General features: G+C 40.3%; 1 protein-coding gene across 1 annotated transcript in view; it reads right to left on the bottom strand.

The window, feature by feature from the left end:
• Positions 1-13769, bottom strand: part of FAM13C (family with sequence similarity 13 member C) — a 141252-nt gene that overhangs the window by 12932 nt on the left and 114551 nt on the right. Inside the window, exons 7-10 of the mRNA XM_080823161.1 lie at positions 10918-11128; positions 9700-9838; positions 4375-4456; positions 2714-2925 (exon numbers count right to left, since the gene is read on the bottom strand). Of these exons, the coding sequence (XP_080679287.1) occupies positions 2714-2925; positions 4375-4456; positions 9700-9838; positions 10918-11128 (644 nt within the window). The remainder of the gene's footprint in view (positions 1-2713; positions 2926-4374; positions 4457-9699; positions 9839-10917; positions 11129-13769) is intronic.

Genomic DNA, 13769 nt, shown 5'->3' with positions numbered 1-13769 from the left:
GGATGAAATCATTTGAAATTTTCAGCATCCAGGAAAATCCAAGGAAACCAGGGATGGGTGGTCACACTATTGCTCAAAGATCTTAAAATAAACATGTCCAACAGACCTCTTAAGTTTCCAGTCCCATCCCCAGTCTATTCCTCCTGTAGGATTCTCCATCTCAATAGATGGACCCATCACCATCTTGGATTCTTCCTTTCCTTCACTCCCTACTGTCCAATGATTCATCATATCGTTTTGATTCTACATCCAAAATATACTTTGTTTTTTTTTAAAGATTTTATTTATTTATTTGACAGACAGAGATCACAAGTAGGCAGAGAGGCAGGCAGAGAGAGAGGAGGAAGCAGGCTTCCCGCTGAGCAGAAAGCCCGATGCAGGGCTCGATCCCAGGGCCCTGGGATCACGACCTGAGCCGAAGGCAGAGGCTTTAATCCACTGAGCCACCCAGGCGCCCCCCAAAATATACTTTGAATAGGTCTTTATCTTTCCATCTCCAAGGCTATCATGCTAGTGCAAAGGACCCATTTCATCTTTCCCCTTCCACTCTTTCCCCCTACCATTTATTCACACAGCAATCAGAAAGATACTTTCAATGTAAATCATGCCATATCACTTTCCTGTTTTCAACAACTCAACAGCTTTCCAATACTTTATACTACCCTAAATGGTCCTGTATCAGGGCCCCCGGACTATCTTTCTGACTTCATCTCATACCATCGTGTGCAGCTAGCCCTCAGACCCAAGAATTCCAAGTACATGCAAGCTCTTCCTTCAAGATCTTCATCCACAGTCCCATCTGCCTAAAATGCTTTTTGCTGCTGTCTTGGCCTGTAAATTCTTCTTAATGAAGAATTTAGTATGCCATGTATTGGCCTTCCTAATCACCCTATATAAAGTAGAAACCATACCCATTATGTTCTATAATAGTATCTGTTTAATTCTTTGTACACTATTTACCAAATCTTTAATAATTTTATTTATTTAACTGTTTGTTATTGTATCCCAATTCCCAGAAGAATGTGCACTCTGTGAGGGCAGAAACCCCCATAGCTTCTCTATCATATTATATCCAGGATGTATCATAATTCACAACACATAATAGGCACTTTAATATCTTTGCAAATGTATGATTGCACACCAGTCATCAGGCATCTTTCCTTCTTGTTACAATAATTATGTAAGTAGGTATTGTCTGTATTTTATAGATGATGAAGATGAGTCTCAGAGAATTCATTCACTTGCTACATGTACATAGCTAGAAAGTGGCTTGCTGAAGCACTGAGACCTGATCCAAGTCTACGGTCCCAATCCTAACTCAACCCTCACTGCACTAACCAAGTAGAATATAGAATTATGACTTGAGTGTTGACCAAGCTTCTTTTATGGATGCGGCTAAGGTAACTAAAAAATACAATAAAGACCATCAGAAGCATTGAAAGACGGAAAACCACACATGTGCTTGTGTGTGTGTGTGTGTGTGTGTGTTACCCACAAAAATTTACATTTAGTGGGGAGGGAATACATTTGCTAAGTAGATGAAAACCTATCCACTTTTTGCAACATATAATTGATTATTCTTAAGTCTAAGCATTTCATAAAAAAAAAAAAAAAAGGGAGGTGGCCAAAGGCTCATTTCTGCTTGTAGCTCACAAATCTCCATGTAAAGGAGAAGTCCAGGGGCATATGGTAAGCCTTTTTTGGGATTTGATATATGTTGCCACCTTGTGATTGAGACCAGATAATGTGCAATAGAACAGGTAAAGGCATTCTCCTCAAGAATACTTGATTTCTAAGTTAAACATGGTAGTTTGTTCATTCATCTATCCATTCACTCAGCAAACATTTATTCAATACCCCCTGTGTACAGACAGTGTAGGATCATGAGATACAAACAGCTCTTCTACTCAAGAGGTCTAAGGTATAAAGTAAGAGACAGAAAATGTCATACAGCATAGTTAGAGCTATGATTGGGGTGCTACCACTCTTATTCAAGAAATTAAGGGTAACCATACCATTTAAGAGTTGGGACAAAAAGACTACAAGGAAGGCTCCCTGGCATAAGTGAAATATAGGCATAGATGTGCAGGATGAGAAGGAATTAGATAGTTAAATACTAATTGCTTTCATTATCTTCTTTATAAAATATGATAAATATTTTCTTCAACCTCTAGGCTCATAAATCCAAATGTCTAATTGACAATTCTACCTGAATGTCTCACAGAGATTTCAAAACTAAGATGTCTAAAGCGTCCAGTTTTAGACATCTTATTACCAAACACTCTTCAAAAAAGCCTCCCTCTTTATTCTTATTATAGAAGATACTAAACCATTTTCCTTACAATGTATAACTCATCCCAGCTTCATTATTTTTTAATACAACACACTATAAAATGAGATTGTAACACTAATCTTGGGTTAATTTGCTAGCTTATTGGGGGAATTAGGGGAGAGAGAGACATGATACACCGTCATATCTTTGTCATTTGCTTCCCACCAACATGCAATAACTTCCAGAACAACATCCTGGAATTAAGTGGCAACACCCATAGGTCATGGCCAATAATTTACTAAAAACTCACCTGAATGAAATTTCAGAGCCAGTCTCCTAAAGTTGTTTATGTGGTGCCAAGTGCTCTTATAAATTGTTCAAAACCATAATCTCACTGGCACTATATTGAGTGTTATGACCTGTGAGGACATGGTGAGGTACCTTAGAATCCTCCTGAGCAGGAAGCTGCTCTCTCTTCTCCTTCAGGCATGTCAGCACAGCATCTGGAGTCTCCTCTCCAGAGGAGGAGGGCTCAGGACCCACAGCTTCTGGCTTCCCATTCTCTCTGGGGACTGCAGGTTGCTCACAGGACAGGTTTCTAGGTGGGCCTTTGGGAGCACCCCCTTGTTCTTCTGAGAGCTTCAGCTTTAGTTCTAAGAGAAATGCCATGAGTTACCATGAACAAGGAGGACTCACTGGGCTTAAGAGTAGAGAGTCTTTCAGAAATTCCCACCACTGATGTGAAATCAGTGGAAATGGACAGTGTTGCTGATGGTTTTCCGCTGGGAAAGGGCAGCCTTAGTAGCCAGAACCAACAGCATAAGCTTCCAATCAGATGTAGAAACAGAGCGTTCTCGAGGGTGGAATCTCATGGAAATGGAGTAATTCATGTGTAGGAGTAACTCAGCGGTTTAAATTTCAGAGGATGAGTTCCAGAGGAAGACCAGTGGTATCGCCCCGAAGATTTTACCCATTACCCACCATAACACCTGGAATTCTACACTCAGAGGTTCACTTACTTGAGTTTGGAAGTTTTGTGCCATTAAGAGCCCCTGTGCAAATAAATGCAAACACCTCTATAAGGCTTTACACACTTAGACATCCAAGGAAATACAGGAGCAATGGGAAAGGAGAGATGGGAATGCCAGCCCCAACTTGACAGATTTCACAATTTTGTCTGTTATCTTTTAAAATCCAGGAATCACCACTATTTCAATGTGGTTTTATATAAGCCTACATAATTAAAAATAAAAAAGCCACCTGGGACATGTCAGGGAATTACATTTCAGAATATGCTAAGGGGCTGATAATGTCAATGTGGCCATTTGTATTGATTTCTCAATTACATAGCTCATTTTCTTTGTTTGATGTTTGTTTTTTTAGTTAGACTCTGGTGTGATGTTTAAACACTGCATATTTTATAAACCTGCTACATCATTACAGTTTAATACCACTGAATTAATATTCCCTTCCAGTTCTTTATTGCCACCCTTTTAGAGATTTGGAAAAAATTCCCACATCTCTAAATATCGAAATAAGAATGTGAAGAGAGGAAGAAAATAAATTTTTGCTGGAAAATACCATAGTACTTTTAAATGGATTTTAGAGTTAATTAATAACACATCATCATCTCCAGAGAAACGCAGAAAGAACACTGGATTAGGAGGTAGGAGAACTGAGTTTTACACCTAGCTCACTACCTCCTAGCTATGTAACTTGTCCCTATCTCTGGACATAAATGTCAACATCTCTGCAATGGGGTATGCAGAGTCAATGATTGCTCAGACCTTTTTCTAACATCCAAGAATCCAGTAACCCAAGGAAGTTAATACTCCCCATGTTGAAATGTTCCTGGCACTGAAGTGAATCATTCCAATTCAGAGTCTGTAGTTCCTCAGTCTCTTTATAAGGAGAATTGTTAGATGGGGCCAAACAATGAAGGGGACCTAGAACCCTTTATTTCAAAATGGAGCCTCCAATCTAGGTGAGACACAAGGTTAGAGAGGGCACAGGCAGAAAAGAATAAAAAAATGCCTGGGAGCACATTATCAATATTTTAACTGCTTCCTTTCTGGGAAAAGAGACCCTTGACTGGCCCTTACCTTTGAGTTGTTTACGACCTTTAGCCAGATCATTCATCCATTTCAGGACTTCAGGATTAGAAGTCTTATCACCATGTGAAGGCTACAAGGAGGGTAAATGTGGGTGGGAAGGTGGGAGGGAGAGAGGAAAAGAAAAAGATAAAAGGAAAAACAAAAATTGTAAACAGTCAAGACAACACAAAGGTAGTTCAGAGACTTATAAACCTAAGAGAGAAATTCAGATATGACAACTCCAGTTGATAGAGTTCCTTCTGAAAAACACAGCAAACATTCCTGACCTCCTCCACATTTTCGTCCTTGACAAGGGCATTGTTTCTAAATATGCCTAGTCATTCAGCACTTTTCATATAGCCCCAACCATTCCAGTGTCCCCTGCAGTCTAACCCTCAGTCACCCTGTGGGCCACCCACAACCCACACTTGGTTGCCAGGCCTTTCTTCATATCAGTGTGGATGACTTCATATCAGTACCAGACCTTTCTTCATATCAGTACCTAAGCACTAATATAAGCCAGTGCTTACTCCCTCACCTGTACTCACACACATGGTTTATGACCACCACTTGTCTGGGTTATACTGACAAACTAGAGGATTTAGCTCCTATAAGTCATTTCCACAAACCTAGAGAAAGGAGACCCCAGGATCTCTAAAACTTGACAACCGTCTGAGAAGACAGTACTTCAGGGAGATACCCATATTTTTAATCATCTCATTATAGACTCAGTATCCTACTGGGCTAGCATTAAAGTAAAACTTAATCATAAGTGTGTGATCTTGAGAAAATTACTTAGCCTCAGTTTCATCTACCAGATGAGGATTATAAGAGCATCTCCCTCATAGGGTTTCTGTAAGGGGTGAATTAGTTGATGTACATAAAACAGTGAAAGCAGTTACTGGCATATGCTATACACTGTAGGTTAGGTGTGTTAACTAGAATTGCAGATGTTATTACTAGAAGTGGTGATAATAGCAATGTTACTACCAGACTTTCACAGGAATTCTAGATATGTCTTCACCAACAAACATATATGTAGGGGTATGTACATCTTACCAAGTAGTTAATAGAACCTGTATGTGGCAATAAGAATATATTTTTTATTCTGGGAGGATAAGACTCTTACAAAAAAATCACTCACTTTGATTTCTGGATTTATTCTCCTAGCATAAAAATGGATTTTCTACAGGAAAGAGAAACAAGGAAAGAAGAATGGCCAAACATACTTAGCCTCCACCCCCATAGGTCAGTAAGATCTTTCTTAAATCAAGGCCACTCTATTAACTTCAATGCAGGCTCAAGAAGATTAATGATTACTCTGAATTGAGCATATACAAGGACTATTATATAGGAATGTTCAAGATGCCCTGATCATAATTATAATATCACCAGAAATGCGTACACTGATAGTGACTAAGTCAAGGGGCTCTGCCATATGTTGTTTAAGGATCCACTAAGTCCGTGTAACATCAGCAAGTTGTTGAGAGAAAGGCATCAAGAGAGAAATGTGTCCCTCCTGGGTTCAAAGGAAAAAACAGTACTTGTATGGCATGGTCATCAAATCCCATCAACGGGATTAGGAGTGTGGCTCAATTGTTAAGGTGTCTGACTCTTGATTTTGGCTCAGGTCATGATCTCATGTTCCTGAGACTGAGCCCAGCATCAGGCTCCACTCTCAGCATGGGATTCTCTCTCTCCCTCTCTCTCTCTGCCCCTCCCTCTCTGGCTCACACGCAGGCACTCTCTAATTTAAAAAAAAGTACATGGGATTAAGTATGTTAATTGTGAAACACAGGTCATGATTCTGTCACTTCTAGAGTGATGTAAAAACCATAGTTTTAAAATCAAGATGGAAAAGAATAATGAAGGAAAACAACAGTGTTTGTTTTTTTGTTTTTTTGTTTTTTTTTCCCCCCCTTGGGGAGCTCAGATGGATAATATGGATGGTTCCCATGAGTGAAGCCCTGGTTTCAGTACCACGGACAGTTACACGAGTCCACACCTCCAAAATAGCTTAGCCTGGTCCTACCCATGATGTGCCAGAATGATGCACTGTGCCACTTCCCTGATATATAGTTTAGTGTGCTGTTTTGGGTAACAGTCTGGTTATATGAACAGCCAATATTTTACATTTGGTTTCTCAAAATCCTCACAGAATTCTCCACTCTGATCTGAAAACACATCTTGTTCATCTGGAACACATCTTTCTCACTAGATATGCTCTATACAGTTACCATCTTCTTAAATAATGTTAAGAACAAGAACAAAAACCTAAAACCACCTAAGAAGTCAGCTTTCACTACTGCAAATAGAACTTAGGAAAAATGCAAGGCTGATTTCTTTTTCTGACAAAATATTTTAAAGCCTGAAATAATTTTCTGAAATGAATTTTTTATTTCCCTACTCCCAGGGGAGATTTCAAAAGAGGTTAAATCAAGCTCACAAGGATGGCACCTTTCAAATCACATGGAAAGTTTCCATGTACAAACTGTGGATCTTCAAGCCTCCTAACTTCTAAACTGAAATATCCCAGTTTAATAGACCCCAAGAGAATAAAACCCAGAAATTACAGACTCAGAAAGATAAAGTAACAAGTCCAAAGTCACAAAGTTCCTAACTAGCTGTATTGTGTTCAATTAAAATGGGACCTCCAAGGCACATGACTGATGATATCCTGGACCAGATCCGTGGCCTGTCAAAGACAGTTCAAAAAACCTTTAGAAAGAAATCTGGATTAGGAAGGAAAAGACCTGAGTTGTCTTGCCAGGTCAGTTCTTTGAGTGTCATCCTGGGGAAGTCATTTCCCTTCTCTGAGCCTCAGTTCCTTCAAATGTCGAATGAGAAATAAGACTGACCAATCCCTTCTAATTTCAACATTCTCTAATTTCACAAATAGTGGACATCTGGCTGAAACAGCCTTTTCTAACTCCACAAGGGTAATGATTGTTAAATGTAAAATTTTTTAAATTAACATATAATGTATTATTTGTTTTGGATACAGGTCTGTTCTTCGTCTTACACAATTCATAGCACTCATCATAGCACATACCGTCCCCGGTGTCCATCAGGAATAAACACGGTTTTGGATAGGAATGTAAGATGGTCACATTCAACAGAGGGAAAGATGCATGTTGTATTAGGCCACCAGACTAGCACAGAGACCCAGCAGGAGCTCAAACTAAAACACTAGCTGTGCATGCTATTAATTCCACAATCAGCCTGCCAGGAAGGAAATCCTTACACTCAGCAACTAATTTAAGTCCATTAACACGTCAAGCCTCTAACCACAGCCTGGCGCCCCAGCAGGAAGGGTGCGGGGAAACCCCGTTCCCTAAGACAAGGAAGGTTCTGGTACACCAGAGACTTTTATACACACTGAGGCAGTGGTGACCATGAGGTCGTCCTCCACTGCTCCCAAATTCACCCTTCCACACTTGTGAATGTTTACGTGTGTTGTGTGGGCATGGGTCTGCACCAGCTCAAAAACTTCTCTAGACAGGGGCAGGAGGTGCCAGCGGAAATTCTTTTCCAAAATAGACAGCCTGTTGGGTGGCTGTTAAAGCTGAGAGAAGTAATCCAGGGTTGTGGCTGCAGGTAGAAATATTCAGTGAAGAATTGATGTGTACAGTTTTTCTTCCTTTTTGGACAAGGCAGAGGCTGTTTTGGGATAGCCTCATCAAATGTCACTCAAATAGATGAAAAAGTTAATTATATCTAGGACCACATATTTCTCTGTGCCAAACACTATAATAACCATTATATATGCACTCCTTCATTTAATACTCACAAACTTAAGAAATCACTACTAATATAAACTTCACTATGCAGTTGGATAAACTGAGACTCAGAAAGCTAAAGTAACCAGTCCAAAGTCACAAAGTTCCTAACTAAGTTGTGCCAGATTCAAATCCAGATCAGCCTGATTTAAGGATGGCTAGGTAATAAGTATTAACAGGACCTGGGAATGAAACCCATAGTTGTTACTCTACTGTTTCCAATGTGAGGATATGACAGATCCAAACACATTCCAGCAGCAAATGGAGGAAATCAGCTTCTTTCAAGATACCTAGAAATTTCAAAAATGTGGACACTAACAAATTTTACTTCTATTCCTCCATTGCAAAACCTACTCATCTTTCATCTACCAGTCTGAGCTGATAGAATACAACTACCTAAGGCATGTTACAAGTCTTTTCTGGGCCTCAGTTTCCTTATCTGTAAAATCAAGGTCTATACCTCTTATGTGTAGAGTGCCTTCCCGCTCTAATGAAGTAAAGGGCTGTCACTGTTTGACTTTGAGGAAGAAGAGAACCTTCAACACCCTGACTAAGGTTGTCTCGAAAAGCAGTCTGATTTTTTCTTTCTATTGTACAAAGCTTAAAAAAAAAAAATCACTCTGTATACCCGTCTTTTAGTGAATTTGAAGCCACTGTGGGAAACAGGATAGGAAAAAGGGGGGAGTGGAATATCACCCACTCTCATCTCCCACCTCAGATCTTATTCCACTCACAGGGATGTGCCACTTATCTCTGTACCAAGTGCTTAGTGAGCCTTTAAATATTTCAAGATGTACGAGACATTATTCCCTATTCTCTTTTATTCTGATAACAAGCTCTCTGGGCCCTCTGCCAAAGACCCAATATCTTTGTGCTATTCTACATCCATATGACTTTTGTCTATGCCATGGTCACCATTAAGGAAAATAAATAAAACTAGCATTGACCATAAGGACACCTTCCTCTCTATTGCTTCTCATGTAATAAAAGAAAGGGTTCGTCATTATAACACTGCAACACCAGCACAAAGACTGGTGTCTGACAGGAAAGGATGGACTGGGGTTTATCGTTATGAATGAGCTGAACAGAGGTCACTTGTTAGGTAACCAGAGGTACTCTTATGTCAAAGAAGACTCTCTCCCTTATTCTGTTCTGTTAGAGACTCTGGCCTTTGGGTCCTTAATAGGTCCTTACAAAACTGCAAATAGTAAAGGGTTAGAGAAAAAAATGAGATCATAATTCAAAAAGCTTTCCAAAATTTCAGTCCTAGAAACAGTGATAGTAGTGCTCCTCAGGGGGAAAAAAAAGGAGTATCAATAATCGAATCAGTTTGGAAACAAGTTATAATCCATTACTAGGAGATATCTTTGCAGAGTCAAATTACAGCCTGTGAGGATAGGACAGATCCAGGAAGGGAACTCAATTTATGGTGGGTCCTGGGTTGCAAATGGAAACAGCTGTCCCCTGGCACAGAGGGGTAATCAAAAAGGAAGGACAGAAGAGCCCACATATTTCTGACACAATCCACTCTTATTTCAAACTGTAGGGCCCTTACCCGGTATTTCTTTTCTTGTTCAAATTTTTCTTCGAATTTCCGAATTTTTCTCTTGAGGCTCTGGATGTGCTTGGTGAGCTGGGTAATGGTCTGTGGCTCCTTGCCATCACCACAGCTGCTCCGTGAAGAACTCCGGGGCCTGTAACAATTGCAGGGAGGGACGGAATCATCAGAACCCATGATCATCCCATAAACATTGCTGCTGGCCTCCAAACCAAGCTCCCTGGATTCTCAGAAAGGGCAGTCTGTTATTTGCTGGGTCTACCATGGTGGCATCTTCTTATTAACAGAGGCCACCAATTACAGAATTCCATTAAGGGAAAATGCCATCAGAGACTTTAGCATATAAATGTCAGAATATTAGTCCAGGAAATGCATTTCCTAAAGCTTGGAGGAGGCCAATTTGGAACCAAAGGAGACATTCTGCTGTGGTGTCATCCCTGACAGGTTGCATGGGATCCACCTAATATTTTAAGGAAGATATATTAACACAACAGAGACTTTGCAAATCTAATAAGAGGAATGGACCACCCCCTCCAGAAAATTAATTCACCCTCTCACATGGCACATCCTTTATAATAGATGAATCCACTCACTCCCTCGAGTCTACCAATAGACAGCCTGTGTGCTCAGGTTTGTATAAATTAATGACCACAGAAGTTACCAAGGGGAAACTAGGGATTCCCTGCATATATTTTCAGTCAAGGAACACTCATTTTAGTCATGCATCAAAATTATTTGTAGAATTAAAAAAGAAGTGCACAGTTTCACAATTTTTGGTGGGCAGCCATTGTAAGCCACCATTTTTCTAGAATCTAAGAAGAAATTGAGGTATACAACTCCCAAGCATGGCCACAGGCCATCCCTTGAGGCCGCTATCGGGCATGGAAAGAATATTAAGCTCACCAACAAGGGTATTCCTGATATCCGCATATACATATTCTTACGTAGGACTCCGGTCATTTCACCAAAAATGTCCAAACATGCAAGCCCTGGGGTATCCTGCCTCCCCTGACCATTTCCTCCTGAGACAGCAGGACCTAACACAGCATTCCCAACTAGAAAGTACAGACTGTTAACATTCATTGTTCAGGTCTCCCAGTTGTATTCCGTAAGCATGTTCACACTATCTCAGACATATACTTCATTGCAGGTCATGAATGTAGTAGTTGAAAAACTGTATGAAATGAGGATAATAACAAAACACTGTTTTCTTACATCATAAACTGCTGAGTGCTGGGTGGAGAAGGGGCTGATTCAGGGTCTAAGTTGAATCTCTGGCTTTGGCTGAAGATAGAGCATCGTGGTGACAACAGTGGGTTGTCACCATCAGTGATGTGACAGAGCAGCCTGCTAGTCCCAACAGACTGGAGGTCTTCTGGTGTACTGTCTGCTTCATTCTGCCCATCTTTGTGGACTGGTGCAGGGTCTGAGGAAACAAGATAAATCATCAAGACCTAGATATGACAGAGGCCTTGAGACGGTCATGTTCCCAAGTAAAGATCATAAACATTCATTATAATGTCTTGCCTCTTTGTCATTTCTTCCTTCTGGGGATATGAAAGGCTTTCAAACTACTGTCATGTTTGTTCTCGGAAAACTTGGGCAGAAAATATTAAAGCTGCCACCACCACCACCAAAAATGGAAACACAAATTATTTTGGTATGAATTATAAAATCAGCATAACCCCAAACTACAAAAACCTTTTATTTCGTATTATTTGCATATGTTGAAGGGTGTGTTAAGAATGTTGCAGCAAAAACAGGAAACAATACATGGAGCTGAAGCAGAAGAGGACAGACTAGGAGGAAGAGAAGGGACAACAGGAATGCCAGTGAAGGCAGGAGTGTGAAGGACTTACGGAGGGAGAGGAGGCCATGGATAGAAAATCATTCAGCAGTCATTAAAAACGATGGAGAACTCTGCTTATCAACATGGAACGATGTTCAGAATATACTAAATGAAAACCACAGATTTCAAAACAAAACAGATATGATTCCATTTTATGTAAAAAGCCTGCCCTGGGGCGTCTGGGTGGCTCAGTGGGTTAAAGCCTCTGCCTTCGGCTCAGGTCATGGTCTCAGGGTCCTGGGATCGAGCCCCACGTTGGGCTCTCTGCTCGGCAGGGAGCCTGCTTTCCCCCCTCCCTCTCTGCCTGCTTTTCTGCCTACTTGTGATAAATAAATAAATAAAATCTTAAAAAAAAAAAAAAAAAGCCTGCACTTATGTGTACAAATAAATGCACCAAAAGATTAAACAAGCCACTTAGCAAGCCACTTAGCAACTATGAAGCATGGAAGAATTAGGAATGATTGTTTCTTTTTCAAAATTTTATAGATCATTTTATTTTTGACAAAAATAAACAACAAGAACAAAACGTGCTCCAAACCCTCTCCCCAGGTAGGATGCTAGGTCTGTGCCTGAATTCTATGATCATGCCCCCTGTAAATGAGCTCAGAGTGGCCAGGATGAGAATCTCTACATCATGGAGCTCTAGCAGTTATTCAAGCAGCAGCCAAAAGAAACTCCTCAATTTTGCACAGTAAACACTCAGGACAACTCAAGGCTTTCTCTTATTCCTACTCCAAATAAAGAAGAAAACAAATGTTTTCTGGGTGAATAAGCAGAATCTGAAAACCCTGCAATCCACTTTTCCAAAATAAACATTTATCAAAATTTGGTGCTGGATGACTCTTAATCAGGTTTAGAATGGCTCATGTTCTCCAGAGCTTGAAATGCAATTTTCTTTGTGTAACATCAAAGGTCTAATCCCTTGTGTGTTTTCAACTGGCTTCTTCGCTGTTGAGTCACAGACTGGGAGCCAAGATAATGCCTCCTATTTTACCTCTGAAGCTCACGAACAGCATTCTCTCAGTGGCTGAGGCTGGTCAGAAACGCATGAGAGGCGGACTGGAGAAGAGGTGGAGCCAGGCCGGAGAGCAAGGAGCGCTCCTGGGTCTGACAACTCACCCCAGGCAATACCCTTGCTAAGAATAATTTACCCAGAAAACACGGTTCGGCAGGAGCCCGAAGGAATAACAGCAGGAGTAAGAGTTACTAATCAATAAATCACAACATATGCTAACAATCCCTTTCAAAACCCACCAGGAGATATACAGGTTCCTTACCAAATCCTTTTCTTAAACCACTAGGCCCCAAGAAGAAATGCATTTTATTCATATTACTTATTTCTGAGCAGAATCTTTTGGTAATAAAAATAGGGAAGAAAAGAGTCTTTAGCATGAGCCTGGGAACAGTGTGTTTTGTTGAAATGGGAAAGGTCGGAGGCCCTCAGCACTTTAGCTCAGCTGTGGCCCTAAGGTCAAAACTAACACGAGTCTCTTGGGGCTGTTTTATAAAGCCAAAGTGAAAGTACTTGGGCCCTTAGCTACCTGACTGAAGTGGAGGTAGGAAGAGGGTCCATACGGTACAACATTCTCTTGTGATGCTGGGCATTGGCAGCGAGCCACAGCTCCCAGGCAGCCACCCAATCACTAGGGTAAGCGACCAATAACACTTAAAACCATTCTCCGTACGGCCATGCTGTTTCCTACTTTCAGTACAGTATTCAATAAGTGAGATATTCAATATTTCATTATAAAATTGGCTTCGTGTTAGATAATTTTGCCCAACTGTAGGCTCATACAAGTGTTCTGAGCACTTTGAGGTAGGCTAGGCTAAGTAAGCTAGGATGATTAGTAGGCTAGGTAGATTTAAAGCAATTTGGATTTCAATATTTTCAACTTACAGTAGGTTATCTGGATGTAACCCCATTGTAAGTCAAGAAAGATCTACATCTGTATATAGATAGAGCAGAAAAGTACCTATTTTACATAAATTAATATATTTACTATGTATTTTAGATAGATAAATTTCAACCCATAGTTTGTTTTTTTTCTTTAATTTCAGCTTCTCCTCAGGTATTATGGCCAAGAAATAATGAATTTGATGTGTGTGTGTTTTTTTTTCTTTTTAGTGATACACACTAAAATAAATTCCTATTAAAACTAACAATGTTTGCCTATGCACCTTGGTCTAGCATATTGGTGAAACACTGAGATAAGGCATT

The sequence above is a fragment of the Martes martes genome, assembly GCF_963455335.1.
Source record: "Martes martes genome assembly, chromosome: 14".
NCBI classification, from domain to species: Eukaryota; Metazoa; Chordata; class Mammalia; order Carnivora; family Mustelidae; genus Martes; species Martes martes.
The sequence above is the reverse complement of the archived record's forward strand: the minus strand, read 5'-3'. Positions and strand labels throughout refer to the sequence as shown.